Source organism: Gossypium hirsutum, chromosome A12 (genome assembly GCF_007990345.1).
Source record: "Gossypium hirsutum isolate 1008001.06 chromosome A12, Gossypium_hirsutum_v2.1, whole genome shotgun sequence".
Classification (NCBI taxonomy): domain Eukaryota; kingdom Viridiplantae; phylum Streptophyta; class Magnoliopsida; order Malvales; family Malvaceae; genus Gossypium; species Gossypium hirsutum.
Genome location: NC_053435.1, coordinates 52,916,347 through 52,936,924, shown reverse-complemented (window position 1 = coordinate 52,936,924; position 20,578 = coordinate 52,916,347). Strand labels below are relative to the sequence as shown.

Below are 20,578 nucleotides of genomic sequence, written 5' to 3'. Positions count from 1 at the left end.
TCCCCGATACTCTCCCAAGTATACCTGTAGCTCACCACCTTATATCCACTTCCCTCACCTTCCTTATCTCTCTATTTACTAAAGCATCATATAGTATTCATGTGTACAATCATCCGAGCTTGTAATATTATTTTTGAACAAATGTGAGCATACTTTTTTTCCATTTCATTTTGATTTTATTTTGTCATCGAGATTTTCTCAGTTTTTTTCTATAAGCTCAAAATTCTTATACTCACTATAGCATACAATTCATTAGTTCACTCATTTTTTTCTCTTTTCGAAACCATCATGATGTATCTACTTAATCCCTCAATAGCAATGGTTGGACATCTAAATCTATGCATGGGTCACGAAATAAAGGATCACATAGAATATATAATAAGCTTAGGGTTTCAATTAAAGTTCATTAAGAAAATTGATCAGGGTTTCAAAATAGGTGCTAGGGAAGATATTTACGAGATAGCTTTTAGGCTCGAGAAATTGTCTACCAAACAATGCCTTAGGCTGTCCCTAGATAATTCTATACATGGATTAAATTGACCAAGCCTATCAAATTCTACAATTTATAGTTCAATTAAACATGCATGTTATTTATACCTATTTATCATGTGGTATACTTAACTCCTTAAATTTATTTATAGTGTAATAAATTGAACTAATTAATCTAAAATAAAAAAATTACAGTCAGTTTTTATGAAACTAAATTCACAATTTTTTCACAAAATCCTATTAACATGCTTCTAACCAATCACTTGTCTTTCTACAAGCTCAAGCACATAGAAAACATGCAAGAAAAAAAATTAAAAACTACTAAAATTTAGAAAAAAAAATAGAAACATTTAAAAGTTTTTCTAAGTCACCCCGACACTTTATTTGGCACATTGTCCCTAATGTGCAATAAAAATAAAAAGAAAGAGGATATCCAGTTGGCGTGATTCGTGCAACTCAATTGGTAGGACTCCTCCTCCTCTTGGTTTTGGCTTAAAAATGTAGTGTCGCAAAAAATTTTAAGGTTCCTACTAAGAAAAATGCAATATATATAATATCAAAGTTCTACATAATTAAAATAAAAACAAACCAATAACAATCTTTCGAGATAAATAAAATAAAATACAATGTCCAAATTAAAAATAAATTAAAATTTGTTAAAAACTAGTTGAAATCATGCTCCGACTCATCTCATTGTCTTCTTCCTCGCCCGACGATGGAAATATCATGAACATGTTTGCTAATGGCATTGGTGGTTGCCATCCATTTTTTTTGCATAAGGAAAATCAAAATATAGCCCATGTCTTTCATCCAACACGTTTTCCATTTAGAAATTGACATTTCTATCAATCTCATCATTTATGATGTCTATGCTTTCATCTTCCTCTTACTCGACCTTTGGGGACCCCCTCTATGCTTTTTGCATTGTTTGGATTCTTGCATTTTCTTTCTTTGGAGTTCAATGAACTAGACGTACATGTTGTCCCCAATTATTCTCTTTTTTGGTAGCGTGAATGGTTCAATAAGTGTGACATGGGAACTCCAGCTCGTCTGCATAGGGCTATGATTAGGTGCGAAAAGTACATACTTTGTTTGCGACTCTGTATGCACTTCATCATCTCTTTATTGATTAATAGCTGGTGCAAATTTGTTCTTTTTGTAAAATTGAATAAAGCATAACCACTCTGTATGCAGTGATGTTAGAAGCATTGTATGTAAGTGCCAAGAGGATGCAAATAAATTACATCTACATTTTTGCCATCGGAAACATAATAGTTGTGTTGAATTTTAAGGCCACCCCAGTGTTGGCATTACAAGTCCACTCGCCATGACCCTCCATCAAATAGTTGATTATTACCTCCATTCTAGTTCCTCAAATATGGATAAATTTATATTTTCTAGGCAATCACGGGAATAATATGGTGCATCATGAAACTTGCATATTTCGTGTGGATAGATCAACAATTATTTTCCTTGAATAACGACTTGGGTAATCATCTCATGCTGATGTCTATGGTTTACTCAATCTTTTAGGGCAGCATAAAATTCATAAGCTATTGCGTCAACCACTGGTTTGATTGGGTTGCCACAAAATTTATTCCAAAGTGGTATCAGACTAAGTCCCAAATCACGTAACAGGTAGACATGGTCGGATCGAATCCACATTCTTGAATTAATGATCAACCACTCATTTTGAGATAGATGGAAACACAAAAATATACACACTGTTCATGCCCTTTTTAACTCAAATTCATGCAGTCTTGGTAAAATTATTGTCGAAAATTATATAATAATTATAAAAAAATTAAATTGCACTCAAATTATGAGCATGTTGAATTTTAATTAATTTTATATCAAATTTTGATTAATTTTTTTTATTTTCAATAGATTTGCACAAAGGGCCAAAAACGGCTTGGCAGACACTACTAGAAGCTCAAAACCAAGAAGCAATTTTGAAGCATCAAGGAGAATTAATTTTTCAGCCTAGGATGGTCCAAATTATGTGTGTTAATTCATAGTATAATTAATTTTAATTTTAATCCAATTTAGCTGGGTTAAATAAATTATTATTAATTAATTATGAAAAGGGGCCTAATTGAGCTGAACCGAGAAAACCGATCTCATCGAGCATTGGGTAGCCCAAAACCGTCCCATATGCTGACCCAATCAGCTTGTTTGGATGATTATTTTTCTTGAAAAATGGCCCTTGAAGACTCCTTCAATTTGCATTCAAACCCCTCTACTATTCATGCCTATCAAGATTTGCCCTTACCAAAAAATAGCATGTTTGAAATCTTCAAACATGCCACATGTGTGGCCGACCATGGGGGGAGTCTTTGGCTACTGATTTTGGCTATTTTCAGTAGCCTTCTCAACCCTTTGGATGCTCACTTAAAACACATCTCAAAACCATTCAATCTTCACTTCTCTCTCACTTTTCTCTCTTCATTATTCTTCATTTCCTTTCCCATTCCCTTATTGATTCCACCTCTTGAAAAAGAGTCTTTCAACCACCATTTGCAGTAGCATTCAAGTGTTCATGGAAGCCACGGTTCAACAAGAACAAGCAGAGAAGGAGGAGCAGAGCAACCTAGTCAATCCTCAGAGAAACACCGGATTTGATTCTTGTTCCCTATCCTTTTAATTTCGTTGTTGTTATGATGAACATGTCCATGAATATTTGTGATGTTGATATATTTAATTTAATTAAAATGGCTTAAATTTAATTCATGTCAAGCTTATTTCATTTCATCTACTTGAGTTATTAAAATTGTGTTCGTATTGTTGTAAGCCTCGGTAAGATGTTTGATTAAGTAAAACCATGACTAAGTTATTCTTGCATTACAATTGTAAGGTAACTAATGAATTAATTATTTAAATTGAAATTGTAATTAATTGACACAATACTTAATCAGTGCATGTTTAATCATCTAAGGTAGCTGAGGGTTAAATTAGCAACGGTATCTAACGATACATTAGCCTTGCATAACTTGCAAGATTATTGTGATTAAACTGTTTCAAGGTAGAAATACATTGTTACCTCACGTAATCTTTTATGTGCTTATGAGATTGAATTAATTGTTTGAATTGACATAGAGATATGTACGAGAGATTATTTTAATTTTATAAGTATGTATGTGCATTAACACATTTGCTTATTAAAATTTGTTTAATCAGTTGAATTGGAATAGAGATATAGTCAAGAGATAAATGGATTTTAGTAGGTAAGTATGTTCATAAGTTAACAAATTACTGAGTTGCCGTGAATTTATTCGTAACAACATAAACATGAGTTTAATAATTATAAGTTAAGAATGTAATTAATCTAGCACAACTACATCATCTTGATTAAAATCATCTTTTGAAATCATGCATTCGAACTTTTATTTTATTTTTATTTTACTTAGTTAAAATCTTAGTTTTTAATCACCTCCTCAAATCAAAATATTTTTCTTCACCAAAGTGTTTTTAATTGATTCATAAATAATTCTTTTCACAGTCCCTATGGGTACGATAACTTGACATTTACTTGTCACTTTATTAATTGTTGCGATTGTGTACACTTGCACTTTTCTATCGTTCCAAGTTTTTGGCGTCGTTGTCGGAGACTGTTTTAGAAAGTCATTATTTGTGAATTTGTTAATTTTGCTTTTTGGTTTAATTTTTTGTTCAATTTTAACTTAATTAATATTTCTATGTTATTTCAAGTGTTTATTAGTATTGAACAAATTATCGATTTACTCCCTATAGACCCTGATATTGAAAGAACTTTTCGATAGCGAAAAAGACAAGCAAGTCAGAGAAAGGTCAAAAAGATTAACTACAAAAATCCAAATTAAGGAAACGGAGCAAACCTTGCTCAAAATCCTATCCTTATTACTAAAGATAGGGATAGAGCTATAAAATAGTATGTCGTCCCAGTGTTTTATTATCTTAGTCTAGGTATTAGGAGACTCGAAATTGAGGCACAACAATTCAAGCTAAAGCCAATCATGTTACAGATGCTTCAGACTGTGGGTCAATTCAGTGGAATGGCTACTGAAGATCCCCGCCTTCACTTAAGACTGTTTATAGAGGTGAGCAATTCTTTCAAGTTAGCCGGAGTACCTGAAGATGTACTACGATTGAAGTTGTTCCCATATTCGCTAAGGGACAGAGCTCGAGCCTGGTTGAACTCATTGCCACCAAATTCAAATTTCACATGGCAAGAGTTAGCAGAAAGATTCCTCATGAAGTATTATAGAAAGAATGCTAAGTTGAGGAACGAGATCACTCCTTTCCAACAAATGGATGATGAGTCCTTGTATGAGGCATGGGAAAGGTACAAAGAATTATTATGAAACTGCCCTTATTACGGAATCCCATATTACATCCAACTTGAAACGTTTTATAATGGTCTCAATGCTCACACAAGGATTTTAGTGGATGCTTAAGTTTTATTATGAGGCTTATGAAATCATTGAGAGGATTGTCAGTAACAATTATCAATGGCAAACCAATCGAGTAGCGTTAGGAAGATGAGTCGTTGGAATACATGAAGTGGACGCTCTCACTTCACTCACATCTCAGGTATCCTTAATATCCTCAATGCTAAACATTTTTACCACCAATGGGCTTAATAATTTTGCAGCACAGCCACCAAATCAATTTGAAAATGTAACTTGTGTCTATTGTGGAAGGACATCTATTCGAAGAATGTCTTTCGAACCCAGAATCCATGTATCACATGGGTAACCAGAACCAAAGCCAAGGAAGGCAAGGACTACAATCCAATTCATATAACCCATCGTGGTGAAACCACCCTAATTTCTCCTGAAGTAACCAAGGGGTTGGACCCAGTAACACATACGCCCAACCTAGACCGACCCAGCCACCTATTTTTACCCAACGAGTTCAGAAACAACCTCAAGTTGAACTATCCAATTGCTTAGAAAACTTGTTGAAGGCATACATAGCCAAGAATAATGCCTTAATCCAAAGCCAAGCAATTACATTAAAAAACCTCAAAAACCAAATGGGCCAGTTTGTAGCTGAACTCAGAAACATACAACAAGGTGCTTTACCTAGTGATACAGAGCATTTGAGGAATCCTGGGAAGGAACATTATAAAGCATTGGCATTGAGGAGTGGAAAGACATTAAAGCCTAACACCATCGAAGTTGAAGAAGAGCCAGCTGATGCTCAAGACTCAGAGGAAGTTCAACCAAGTGTTGAAATTTCAGTTTCACCAAGACCTGAATCTGCAAAATCTAATAAGGTAACTTCTGAACCAGCTAATTCTGATAAACTAACAATTTCGTTAGATGCAGAATTGCCATAGAAGACGAATCAACAAGTTCGAGTAAAGAAGCCTCCACCACCCTACCCTCAAAGACTTTAGAAGCAGAAGTAGGAAGTTCAATTCAAGAAGTTCCTAGACGTACTCAAGAAACTTCATATCAACATTCCGTTGGTTGAATCACTTGAACAAATGCCAAACTATGTCAAATTCATAAAGGATATCCTATCAAAAAAATGTAGACTTGGAGAATTTGAGATGGTAGCCCTGACAAAGGAATGTAGTGCATATATTCAAGACAAACTACCCCCAAAGTTGAAGGATCCTGGATATTTTACCATACTTTGCAACATTGGAGCAACATGTTGTGGTAAGGCACTATGTGATTTGGGTGCAAGTATCAACTTGATGCCCATGTCAATATTTAGAAAGTTGGGGATAGGTGAAGTTAGACCTACTACGGTTGCACTTCAATTAGCAGATCGATTTTTAGCACATCTAAAAAAGAAAATCGAGGACATACTGTTACATGTAGACAAATTTATTTTTCCTGCCAACTTTGTCATTCTAGACTTTGCAGTAGACAAAGAAGTGCCAATCAACCTAGGAAGGCCTTTTTTAGCAACTAGAAGGACCCTTACTGATGTGCAAAAGGGCGAGCTTACTATGCGTGTTCAAGACGACCAGGTAACATTTAATATTTTTAAGTCTATGTGATTTCCTGACACAATTGATGATTGTTCTACAATGTTTGATTTAGAGGAATTAATCATGGGAAAGGAACTCAACTATGTTGAGGACCCATTGGAACAAATTTTGACATCAGACCCTCCAAATAATGAAGAGGAGGATGAATAAAAGCTAATCATAGGGTACCTAATCTACAATCCTACTTTGAATCTTTGGAGTTATAGAATAGGGATTATTCTCAACCAAAAGCGTCAATTGAGAAGCCACTTAAATTAGAACTGAAGGTACTTCCCTCACATTTAAAAAATGTTTATTTAGGTTATGCATCAACTTTGCCTGTGATTGTTTCAGCGGAGTTAACCGTTGAGCAAGAAGAGAAACTCATCCTAGTATTGAAACAATTCAAGAAGGCTATTGGATGAACCATAGCTGATATTCGTGACATTAGTTCGTTTGTATGCATGCACAAGATTATCTTGGAAGATGGCGAAAAAGGGATGATTGATAGACAACAAAGACTAAACCCCATCATGAAGGACGTGGTAAAGAAAGAAATCATCAAGTGGTTAGATACAAGTATAATTCACCCCATCTCATGCAGCTTGTGGGTAAGTCTAGTCCAGTGCGTGCCAAAGGAAGGAGGTATTATGGTCATTGATAACAAGAATAATGAGTTCATACCGACTAGAATAGTTACGAGATGGAGAATTTGCATCTATTACTAGAAGCTGAACAAGGTGACTAGGAAAGATCACTTTCCTTTGCCATTTTTGGATCGGATGTTGGATAGACTCGCAGGGCGAGATATTACTATTTTCTTAATGGATACTCAGGGTATAATCAGATTACAGTAGTACCGGAAGATCAATGTAAGATAACATTCACCTACCTATATAGTACATTTGCATTTAGGCTCATGCCTTTGGCTTATGTAATGCACCTGCTACATTTCAAAGATGTATGATATCTATTTTTACTAATATGGCTAAGAAATACTTGAAAGTCTTTATAGATGATTTTTCAGTATTCGAAGATACATATGATGATTACCTAGCTAATCTAGCCAAGGTACTGAGGCGATGCGAAGAAACAAACCTCGTACTCAACTGGAAAAAGTGTCATTTCATGGTACGAGAACGTATTGTTCTAGGGAATCGGATAATGAGACATGGAATCGAGGTAGATAAAGCAAAAGTAGACGTTATTGAGAAACTCCCACCTTTAACATTTGTAAAGAGTGTTAGGAGCTTTTTGGGCCATGTCGGTTTCTATCGAAGGTTTATCAAGGATTACTCCAAAATTGCTAAACCCTTATGCAAATTATTGGAGAAGGACACGACCGTTCAAATTTGATGAGGAGTGCTTAAGAGCTTTCAAAGATTTGAAGAGTTAGTTAGTTTCGGCACCCATAGTCGTCACACCAAACAGGGATTTTCCATTTGAATTGATGTGTGACACAAGTGACTTCGCAATAGGAGCTGTCATGGGCCAGCGAAAGAACAAAGTTTCTTATCCCATCTACTACACAAGTCAGACTTTAACAAAAGCTCAACTGAATTATATGGTAACAGAAAAAGAGTTAATTGCTATTATGTTTGCTTTTGACAAGTTTCGATCTTATCTTGTAGGTACCAAAGTGATTGTCTATATGGACCATTCGACAATTAAGTATTTACTTTCCAAGAAAGACGCTAAGCCGAGACTAATTCGATGAGTACTTCTACTTCAAGAGTTTGATCTAGAAATTCAATATCGAAAGGGAGTAGAAAACCAAGTAGCAAACCACTTGTCTAGATTGGATCTGCAAGAAGGGAATTCTCCACTTATACCCATTCAGGAGACATTTCCAGATGAACACATACTAAAGGTAAATCATGTCCATAATACCCCTTGGTTTGCTGATATTGCTAACTATTTAGCTTGTGGTTTGATGCTGATTTATAAGATGTATCATCAAAAGAAAAAGTTCCTTCACGATGTGAAGTACTATTTCTGGAAAGAACCATACTTGTTAAAAAGTGTGCAGATCAAATGGTCAGGAGATGAGTGGTAGAAGATGAAGTACATAAGATTCTATATTATTGCCACTTAGCTCTGAGTGGGGGACACTTCGAAGGTACACATACTATGTAACACCCCTTAACCTTATTCGACGCCGGAACAGGGTTCGAGGTATTACCGAGCTAAAACATTAACATTCACACAAAATCAGCCATAAAATTTTGTTCAAATTTTAAAACTTTTCAATTTCATGCAAATTTTAGGATAACTTAGAAAAATTTTCTACTCTGGAGAGTCACACACCCGTGTGGGTAGGCCGTGTGGTTACACACGCCCGTGTGGCTTGGGACACGCCCGTGTCCTCAGCCTGTGTAACTCTCTGACTATGACGTCATCATACAATTAGGATCACATGCCCGTGTGCTTAGGCCGTGTGGCGAATTAAATTCTCAAAATTAAGTGTAGACTTCACACGGCCTGGGCACACGCCTATGTTCTAAGGCCGTGCTTGCCACATGGCTGAGACACACGGCCGTGTCTCTGTCCGTGTGTTTACTGCTGGGCATTTTGTTTGAATTAATTAGGGTGCTGGGGACACACGATCTAACCACATGCCGATGGGGCAGACCGTGTGTCGCACACGGCCTAGACACACGCCCGTGTGTCTACCCGTGTGGACAAATTTTAGGCTATTTTCCAAGCCATTTGTCACCCTTAAATGCTCATTTGCTTATTCATCTAAGATGGCATGCAATTTAGTATATTTAGTGACTTGAAAACTCATAAACATGATTATTCCATGCCTTTGTAATGACAACATGTCACTTATCCAAAACATCATACTTTCATATGGCATTCCACACCAATTTCATATTCATTCATTATGCTAACCCTACTTTTAAATTACCTAATCATTCCATAGATTTGGCATTAACCATGATTCATTCACTTAGCATATGTGCCATTCATCACACATCTCATCCACAAACAAACACATAAAACATAAAACATTGCATGCATGTATAATTTATTAGGTTTACAACTGAAATGATCAATATAGACCATATCACATGGCCATATACAAAATAAATCAAATATTTCCATAAGCCAACACATTTTACTAGACCAATATGACATATAAAAAAAGACCAAGTCCCTATACATGTCATACTCAAAATACTGAGACTAACTATACCCCAAATGTCCAGTTGATAGTGTGACCGAGCCTCCGACGTCCTTCGATCCTCGAGTTGGCTTGGCGATACTATAAGAAAGAAAAAAAAGGGAGGGGAGTAAGCATAAAGCTTAGTAAGTTCACATGTAAATAAATAGCAATATTATCATATATATATATACATTTATAACATAACCTAGATTTACTTAACTGTTATCATGAATTCATATATATAACTCAAATTTGTAAACATAACTTATACATTTTCAATCTTACCAAACATTCATCACATATCGAGCTCATTCAGATGAGTTTATCGTACATACCTGTACCAACTCAAATCACATTGTCATATTCTCTCTTCATTGATTTACTTGTCGATTAACTTACAAGTTTACCCATTGAACACACGATATATTATTAGATACGCGAAAAACTTGCATATAGTGCATCAAATGTAGCCACATGCTAACTCATATCACAATCACATATTGCTCTCTCATGAGCTACTCACGGGCCTACTCACACAAGCTGACAGTCAAGACGTAACTATTCGGGCTACTCACACAAGCTGACAGGTACCCGCAACACATGCCGGGCTACCCAGCCACTGGTAGGACATACAAGACCAGCACTCGGATTCATATATCACATATACACACATATTCATGTGCTCATATCCACATATTTTCTACTGACATATCACATTGTATCCTAAACTATTCCTAAGGTTCAAACGGGATTTTCTCGACATCTCATGTTCGTCGAATTCATTCACAATCTCGTGCTCATAGGTTACAACATCATTCATACACTTGACATAATAAGTAATCATATAAACTCAAACATTAAAGAAATATTAAAAGCATGATATATCATTGCCTTATTTACACATGAACATACCTCGGTACAAAATATGGATAATTTATACGATTTAGTCCAAAATCTTATTTTTTCCCCAGTCTAAGTCTGGACTCTGTTTTTCTTGATCTATAGAAAATTCAGCTTATTTAACCATCACATTGTTCATAGTAATCCATAAATTACAATTTGGCAAAATTATAATTTTGCCCCTAAACTTTCACATAATTACAACTTAGTCCATAGGCTTGTAAAATGAAATGTGTTCATTTTCTTTGATACCCAAGCCTAGCCAAACTTATAACACACTCTATTAGCCCACATTTTCTTTCAAATTAGATTTTTAACCACTTATTTTACAACTTTTACAAAAAGGTCCTTTTTAGGTGTTTTCATGAAAAATCACCTAGTATAAAGATGTTTATCACAAACTAAACTCTCATATTCCTCCACTAATCATCAAAATACATGCATGTCACACATGGGTAAATTTCATACATAAACGCTACTTCAAAATAAGGGTGGAAATAAGTAAATCAAGCTACGAGGACTTCAAAAATGTAAAGAAAATTAAAAAGGGGGTCGGGAGCACTTACAATCAAGCTTGAAAGTTGAACAAAACCCTAGCTGTGGTGTCTTGAGAGTTTCAGCCAAGCATGAAGAAGATGAGCATATTTTTGCTTTGATTTTCCCTTTTTATTCTTTTAATTACCAAATGACCAAAATGCCCTTAAGGTATTTTTTTAAAATCTTTCCCACACATCTCCATTTTTGTCCAAACTTTTAGAAATTGGTTAAATTGCTAATTAGGACCCTTTAATTTATAATCTAAAACAATTTCATGCTAAAAGCTTCTAGAACGCAAGTTTTGCATCCTATTCAATTTGGTCCCTAAAGTTCAATTGGAAACTTTATGCATAGAATTTCTTCATGAAACTTGCACATGAGCATGCAATCATATCATAGACCTCATGAGAATCATAAAATAATTATTTCTATTTCAAATTTGTGGTCTCGAAACCAATATTCTTACTAGGCCCTAATTCGGGATGTTACATACTACGACCAAAGTATTGCAAGCTGGATTCTTTTAGCCAACACTATTCAAAAATGCATATGCTTACGTAAAGAATTTTGCGATCGATGTCAAAAGGTTGGAAATGTCACCAACAAAAATGAGATTATCGAACAAACATCATTGAGGTATAATTATTCAATGTTTGGGGTATTGACTTTCTCGGTCCTTTCCCTCCATCTTTTGGTCACAAGTACATATTGCTAGCAGTAGACTACTTGTCTAAGTAGGTTGAGGCCGAGGCATATCCGACGAATGATGTTAAGGTTGTGATGAAGTTTTTGTAGAAGCATGTGTTCATAAGGTTTGGACCCCCGAGAGCTATCATTAGTGATGAAGGGTCCCATTTTGTGAACAAATGGTTAAAATGGCTACTCAACAAACATGGAGTAAAGCACAAGGTTGCCATAGCTTACCATCCGCAGACAAATAGGCAAGCTGAGCTGGAAAACAAAGAGATCAAAGGCATACTCTAGAAGGTAGTTTGCCTGAATTGACGAGATAGTCCTAAAGATTAGACGATGCTTTATGGGCCTATTAGACATCATACAAGACACCTTTAGGGATGTCAGCCTATAGGTTGGTCTTTGGGAAAGCCTGTCATCTGTCCTTAGAGTTAGAGCACAAAGCTTACTGGGCTCTCCAAAACTCAACTTGGATCTTAAGCTTGCTAAAGAGAAACGGATGCTCCAACTCAACTAGTTAGAAGAATTCTGAATGTTCTCATACGAGAATGTCAAATTACTTAGGGAAAGACTTAAGAGATGGCATGACAAGCACATTTGAGTTCGAGAATTTGAAGCAGGTCGGCAAGTCTTGTTATTCAACTACAAATTAAAGTTCTTTCTAGGTAAGTTAAATTCACATTGGTTCGGTCCATTTACAGTTCACCAAGTTTATTCATATGGAGTTATCGAACTTCAAAATAAAAGAGGTAATTTTTGAGTCAATGCTCAGCGCTTAAAACATTACTGGGGGATAAAATTGAATGGGATCAAATCTCATTCATTTTATCAGATATTTAATTTTTCTTGTTTCTATTTTTAAATAAATGCTTTAAGGTATATTTTTGGGATTAGTATGTTTAAATATATTCTGTCTAAGAAATTGGAACTTAAGCGGGACTGCTATGACCCCTCTAATCCTTCCTAGGATTTGATTTTAACATAATTTTCCAAGAAATTATTCTCTAAATGGAAAAATAAATTTTTAGTTTTTCAAATAAAAGGGTCAATTTTGATCCAAGTTTTAATTGCAACTCAGTTTCAAATTTTCTTTTATGTTTAGGTACTTAATTGAACTATTTTCAAAATTTGGTTGCTCTTTTTGTAAATATTAAAAAGTAGATGTCTCTTTTTGTAAATATTTTCAAAAGCCAACTAGAATAAATCTTTTTTATTTAATTTAATAAATAAGATGATAATAACTAGTATATAATTATATTCATTATAATATATATTAATTATTATTAACTTTGCATAGAATTAGGATTAGTTTAAATTTGATCATATTTTAGTTAATAAGTTTTTATTTTAATAAATTAATAGCAAATAATAATTTAATTTGCATTATATTAATTATTAATTTGTTCTAAGAATTCTAATTAAACTCCTACTCCCTTCACTATAAATTTCACTCACCTTTTCCACTTTTTCACATCACCTCAACCTAGCCACACCAACACCCACCTTCGGCATCAGTAGCCTAACGCACACCGTGTCCACCAACAGCCTAGCAACCTACTCCTTGTCACTGCACTTGCCCGCACATCCAACTTCAGCAGCATTCGCACCAGCTTGCGTGCCTAGCAACTCGCCAAACCTGCTCGACGCACTTGCTTGATATGCACTCTCCCGCATCCACATGGTACACGCATGCCCTGTTGCTCGCGCAAGGAGCCGCACATTGCGGCTACTGCCTAGTGCATTGCTGCTCCCTAACTTACCACTACTGCCTTGCTATTTACTCTTGCCTATCGCACCATACCTTCAAGGTACCCTACACCCATCCCTAAACCAACCTCCTTTGCTTTATATTTATTTTCTTTGAGTTCTTAACTTCTATAAAAAGGTGGTAAGACAATTTTTCTCCTAAATTTCAATTTTATTTAATTATTTAATTTTTCAAATTATTGAATTATTAATATTTTATACTAATTAAATTTTTGAGAAAATACTTATTCTTATAATCAGGTTAATCATGCCTCGCAAAAGAACTCGTTCTTCTGCTCAAATTGAAAAATCACAAAACAAATTCCATTGTAAAGAAGCTAAAGTGAGATACGAAAATGTTTTCAAGAATTAACAGATGCTTCCAGAAAAATGCTTTACGTTGAAAAAAAGAACTATACTAACTACATGGCATGTATTTGACAAATTGCTGAAGCTATCAATTGGGAGTTATTTTCTAAGAAAAGTCCTAGTGCAGATGAGGAGTTAGTTCGTGAATTTTAAGCGAATTTGACCTCAAGAGAATTGACGAAAGTTTCTATTCGTGGAATTAAGGTACCAATAACCTCAAACGCTATTAATGAATTCTTTGGATTACCTGATTTCGACGACGAAGAACATTCTTCCTTGATGAGCAATACTAACTCTAAAAATCTATAAAAAAATCTCAACGAACTTACAGTTCTAGGTTCTAAGTGGACTGTGTCAAAGCAATGAATTCACACTTGTCGTAGAGAATATTTGACACCACTCGCGAAGGTATAGTTCTATTTCATTCGATTTAGCCTTATGCCTATTTTATATGGGACTATAATTTCAATAGAGTGAATGGTCTTATTATACTCGACTTTAACTGGAAAGACCATTGATGTAGGAAAAATCATCATGAGAGAAATGCAGAATTGTGCCACTAGACGTTCTGGCCTGGCTTACTTTCCTTTTACGATAACAATTTTGTGCTTGGAAGATAAAATTCCTGCAAATGTAAAGAAGACAGGTTATAGCCAGGACAAAATCATAGATTGGGACCTCTACTGAATAACCGAAGACTATTTTCTGTAGTAACGAGTTGAAGAAAGGGAGGATCCCAAAGAAGAAGATCCCATAGAGATCGAACAAATACAGTCAGCTGAAATCCCTGATAAGGCAGAACCAATGGAACCAGTAATCGAACCTGATGTCGTAACTTCAATGTTCAGGACTCAATCACCTCGCCCAGATCTTCAAGATGAGCTGTCAAAGTTGATGGACATAATGCAACATATGCAGTGACAACAACAAGCTTACTGGAGATATTCAAAAATACGAGATGACTCAATGAGAAATGCTCTTACAAAAATATACAATGACCTATTTATTTTTGTGTCTGAGTTTCTAGATTCATATTTGAACCATGGAGTCCACTATCGAAAAGGGAGCGAAGCAATTCATGCAAAAACAAAGACTATGGAGCAAAAGATGAGTCGAATTCAGAGGGATCAGTAAATAAATAAAAATAGGGGATATTGACTTTATTTTATTTCTATTCTTAGGTTATTTAATAGGATTAGGTTTTATTAGAAATTTTTATTTTCGTATAATAAAACAAGAGGTGTAAATCATTAATAAAAATGAACAATATGCAAAGTATAAAGTGTGGTAATAGATATATACATGTTTAGGATTAGATCTAGAGAGAGCTCGATACTTAAGCAATCAAATTGACTCACCTCATCTTTTCTAAAATCCTACCTGGTGTATAGTATCTATTCACTTTTAACAATGAAGGCATTGTTCATCTTAAGTAGGGGGACCGAAAAATTGAAATTATTTCCACTCAGAATAAATTTTTCTTTCAGTTATGATTAGGTTATATTTTGTTCAAAAATTTGAAAATTTATTAAGTATGCTAAACTTTAATATGAATAAAGTTTGATTATTTCAATAATTGTTATGTTAATTGAAATATGACAAAAATGTATTTTTAATAAAGAATGCAAATTATACCATAAAATTTTTAATTCCTTAGTAAAGTTATGCATGCATGAAAGTTTAAATCTCTAGAATTGACTTAGTAGTTTCTTGAGGCAAAATCCTAGGAAGCATGGAATGTTGAAAATGATTTAGGCAACTTTTCTTTCGACTGTTCGAGTCTTTCAAGCCAACCTTGTTGAATTTTTATCCCTTGAAACCCAACTTTGAGATTATATGTGTAATGCCCCAAAATCTAAGCATTTGAATCTGCATGTTATGTTGCATTCATGCTTGCTTGCTTTAGTGGTTAAGTGCCTGAGAAGTGTGGGAAGTCCTGGGTTCAAACCTGGGCTTTAGCAAAATTTTTGTTAAATTTGAATAAAACCCTGGATTCTGGATAATGGGTTTTTAAATAAGTGTGGGAATATAAAGTTATAACAAGTTTGCTAGTCCAAGGGATAATGGCATGTTACTAGTGCTAAAGGACTTGAGTTCAAGTTCTACTACGCACAAGGGGTGTCTTTTTGCTGCTGTGCCATGTAAAAAGTTGGGTATTAGTAGATCTTTGAAGCTAGTGGGCGGTTGGAGTGTTTGAGGGAGAGGGGAGTGTGTGGCCTAATTTTAGAAGGAGTTTGAAAGGGTTTGAATTGGTCGGTTGAGGGATTAGAGGAGAGATTTGGAGAGATATTTGAGGAGTGGATAAAGGAGTAGGGGGTGGTGGTGTCAAAGTGGGATTCTCCTCAACCATTCAGCTTGTTGTGGATCCCCATTAGAAAAATTCTGCCATAGACTCTTAGTGCCGAAATTGTGTGGTTTTGCTCTCCTTTCTACTTCTTTTCTTTCTTTGGGTTAAGGTTTTGTTTGGTAGGTGAATTCTGAGTGTGACCATTCGGGTATTTTTCCTCCTGCATTCTTTTCAGTTTTGCTTCCCCTTTTCAACCATTTTTCTACTGTAGCCGTTTCTTTTTCATCTTCTATTCTACTGAATGTGCTCATCCTTGTAACCCTAACCGAATACCATTCTTCCCCTCTCAACTGGTTTTATGCCGTCATCATCATCTTCTTTTGTGCTTTGGCCGAACATTCATTTCTCTTCTCTTTCGTTTTTTTCAAATTTTATCGAGTACCTTGTGTTGATTGAAACCGAATACTATTCCTATCTTCCTCTCAATATTTTTCCCTTTCACCTTGTTATCTAGGCTGAATACCTCATCATCTCTCTCCATCTTTCCCTGTTTTAGTTTTGGGGTTAATGCTTTTGATTTCTCTCTTCCCCTCATTTCTATCTTCTGACTTTCTTTTCTTTACATTATTTGGGGTTAGCCGAATATTCCATTTCGAGTTTAAGTGTACAGTTGTTGTTTTCTTTGTTCTCTGTCAAATAGCTTTCCCCTCTAATAATTTTTATTCTGTGTCGATTACTGTCAGCGGTGTTTGCACCATCTCGTGCCTCAGTTTTAGGGTGTACTTTTGTAGACCGATTACTGCTACTCTCTGCTATTAGCTCTGCATTTCGGTAAGTTGCTCACTTGGTTCAAGTTATTTACGTTAGGGTTTTGGTTAACGAGATTAAGTTGTAATACAGATACTTTCCAAGGTTCTTGAAGTCAATCTTGGTCAGCGATTTGAGTGGGTTAAATCACATTTGTTCAATCAAGGCAGGTAATAAATATCATGTTGGGATTAAGTGTGAATGAATAAGAGGGTGTTTAACCCTAGTGATTAAAAGACTAATCGAATACCTTGAATGAATGTAGGCTTGGTGATCATGGAATTTTAGCACTCCTCGCAAACAGGTGTGTAACCATACTACTAGAAACGTAGATCAGCAAAAGCCGAAAAAGTATGACTGTAGACGCTGCATGAGCGTGCGCTTGCTCATGTGATAATCCGAACGCGTAAAATGTGGGCGTTTGATTGTAAAGGCCATCATGAGAAATTTCATAGGTTTAGGCCGTTTTGGGCCACGTTCGGCTGAAATGGGCTGTGTGGGCCCTATGGGCTTGTGGGCCCCACATGGGTGAACCACACGGACATGTGGAGATTATTGGGCCAGGCTGTATAGTCCACACGGCCAAGGCAATTTTTGGGCTATATAGGCCACACGGGCATGCGAGCTCATATGGGCTGCATTATGGGTTTTGGGCCCATTATCACTGCTTGGCTGTTAAGGTTGCAGGGTCGCCCGAGACAACTGTGGACCTACTACTGGGATGATAAGTATACCTAGACCTCAATTTGATGAAATGACCACTGAAATACCCCTTTGATATGTATGACTGTAATCGAGCATGCCATGCTTTACATTCAGGTATGATATTATGACATGACATGTTACATGGGGTTGGGTTATTATATCTGGAGGAAGTGTACTGTACTGGCAGCTCTGCTGCAATCACTGTTTAGTGCCGCAACCAGTGTTATATTTTGGAGTGTAGGGATGGGTGGGTTGATTTTATCCCCACATAGATGTACGGCTGGACGGAGTGAAGTGTAGAGGATGGATGGCTAGGATTTCTGTTTGCATTACTGTTACTGTTACTGTATTGGGCTAAGGCCCACACTGATACTGATACTATAATGGGCTACGGTCCTAACTGATACTGGACTATCACTGAAACGGGCTTAGGCCTGAACTGTATTTTCTTATGGTTGGATTGATATTTTGTAAAGGGATTACACACTGGGTTTGTGCATGTAATCCTTAGGCAGGTCGACGCTGCGAGGGACTCGCTGGAGGCCACACAACTTCTTTTCCTACCGTTTTAAAGTTTTAATCTTTGAGCTATTTGATTTGGGTATTGTTATGTAATAAGGCCTTTTTAAATTTTTACTTTAATTTGGGGTTTTCTTATTCTGATTTATATCTGTTAGTAGTAGGTCACGAATTTTCAAAAAAACATAAATGTTTTCAAAACTCCACGTTATTACAACATATTTCAAAAGCCCCGCAACAAACATGGTTTTTTTAAAGTGCAATAACAACCTTAAATGATTAAACTTGTGCTAAACCTACTTGAGTTTTTAATAACGGTCAAAGATACTTAAGAGTTTAGTAAAAGATTACTATGAGGGTTTTAATATATCACGAACTTTTCAAATAGAACGATGGTTGTCAAAACACACTTCAATGTGGTATCGCAGATTCGGCCATAACGTCTAGATCAAGTTTGGGATGTTACATTTAGTGGTATCAGAGCCAGGTTTCAAAACTTAGCTGTAGATTTAGGTTTCCTTAAAAACTTAGAATTTCAAAAAAGAACTGTTTTAAATAATTTGAAATACTTGAAAATGTTTTACTGAATGCGTGGCACACCGAGTCTCCGACGTCGATTTTATAAGTTCTCTAAAATTTCTATCTACTTAAATTGAAATGTTGAGACTACTTTAGGTAATAGACTGCACTGAAATACTTTGTTTAGGGTAACCTAAAACTGTAGTATGATTGTGATCTGCGAAACAAAACTTTGATAATATTTTCCATAACATATCCTGTAACAAACACTGGAACTGTAAACTGATACATAAGATTTATAAAATAGATAATACGCAAATCGATATGAGCACCAAAGGTACTCGTGGAAAGGGTACAAGAGGCCGCGGCAGAAGCCGTGGAGGTGCTCGGGCTGGGTCGTCGGCATCAGGTCATATGCCTAACAATGAAGCTAGAGAGGCACCGACTTCACCTTTGACTGAGACTGGGTCACACGATCGTGCAGCTAGGATGACGCACTGTCCCAAGCTATGTTGCGGATTTTGGAAAGGGTCGTTGGGCCTAATACTGATACTGTGGGTCGTGGGTCGGTGACGGAATGACTCAGATCTAATCAGGCTAAGATCTTTAGGGGTATCGCTGGAGTTTCTCCTAATGTGGTTGAATATTGGATCGAGGCCACAGAACAGATCATGGATGACCTCGACTGCACCCCAGAGTAGAAATTAAAAAGTGCAGCGTCGTTGCTACAAGATGAAGCCTATCAGTGGTGGCTTACAGTTAAAGAGGGTTCTCAGCCTGATCGGTTGACTTGGGAATTTTTCAAAACTGCATTCCTAGGGAAATATGTGGGCGCTAGTTATGTGGATGTCCAAAGGAGAGAGTTTCAGAATTTGACTCAAGGGGATAAATTAGTAGCTGAATATGAGTCTGAGTTTTTGCGACTTAGTCGCTATGCGTGTGGGATGGTGGCAACTGAATATAAGCGCTGTGTTCATTTTGAGGATGGCCTTAGAGATGATCTACGAGTTCTGATAGCACCACAGAGGGAGCTAGATTTTTCTGTGTTAGTGGAAAAGGCGAAAATCGCCAAGGATGTGAAGCGCGTTGAGCACCAAAATCTTGAAAAGGATAGGGGAAAGAACAAGAGGGTTTGAGAGCCTTCAAGTTCAACTGTGAGGCCTAAGAAAAAGGCCAGAGTTGATGGGCCAGTCAGAGTTGGGCCTCCTGTTGATGCTTTTGGGCCACAGCCTTGTGCTGATTGTGGGAGACGCTATTAGGGCGAGTGCTAGAAAGGGGTAAGGGCATGTTTGAGGTACGGATCTTTGGAGCATCACATCAGAGATTGTCCATGGAGGCCCGATCAGATGAAAACTACTGGTATGGGTATTGTTCAGCCACCGAGAGGTGTTCAGCAGCCACCGAGAGGCCGTGGTCAGGCCAGAGGTGGAAATGGTTTGGGTTATGGTCGTGGAGCACCGGGCAGAGGTGCTGGTCATACTGAGGTGAGGCAGCCAGCACTGGTTTATGCTGCATGGCACTGAGAGGACGGAGACACTCCAGATGTTATTACGGGTACGTTCTTTAGCCATAATGTACCTTATACTCCATTGATTGATGTTGGGTCTACACACTCGTATATAGCGTGCACTGTGTTTGAGACTTTGGGTATTGTGGTTGAAAGCACTACAAGTGAGGTTACTGTATTAAGTTCATTAGGGCAGTCTGTGAGAGTGAATAAACTGTTTAAGGATGTACCTTTGGAGGTTCAAGGAGTGATCTTTTTAGTAGATTTAAAGGAACTTCCTTTTTGAGAATTTGACTTAATATTGGGCATGGACTGGCTGGTTAAGTATCAGGTGAATTTAGACTTTGCTGCAAAGTGATGGTACTG

The 20,578-nt window shown here is 36.4% G+C and overlaps 1 protein-coding gene and 1 non-coding gene across 2 annotated transcripts; one reads left to right on the top strand and one right to left on the bottom strand.

The window, feature by feature from the left end:
- Window positions 1-4,742: 4,742 nt before the first annotated feature.
- Window positions 4,743-4,849, bottom strand: LOC121211862 (small nucleolar RNA R71). Its single transcript, XR_005907079.1, has one exon. It is a non-coding gene; the product is annotated as a small nucleolar RNA R71 (small nucleolar RNA).
- A 14,180-nt stretch (window positions 4,850-19,029) lies between these two features.
- On the top strand, window positions 19,030-19,841 carry LOC121211387 (uncharacterized). The gene is made up of 2 exons (XM_041084147.1): window positions 19,030-19,183; window positions 19,423-19,841. Exons 1-2 carry the CDS (start codon window positions 19,030-19,032, stop codon window positions 19,839-19,841), a joined length of 573 nt encoding a protein of 190 aa, XP_040940081.1.
- The last annotated feature ends 737 nt before the right edge of the window (window positions 19,842-20,578 follow it).

Bases quoted from the DNA above. Each gene is read 5' to 3' on its own strand.
- LOC121211387 (XM_041084147.1), top strand. From the start codon at position 19,030: ATGAGCACCAAAGGTACTCGTGGAAAGGGTACAAGAGGCCGCGGCAGA. The intron at 19,184-19,422 runs GTGCAGCTAGGA...TAAAAAGTGCAG, and splicing joins TGAGACTGGGTCACACGATC to CGTCGTTGCTACAAGATGAA.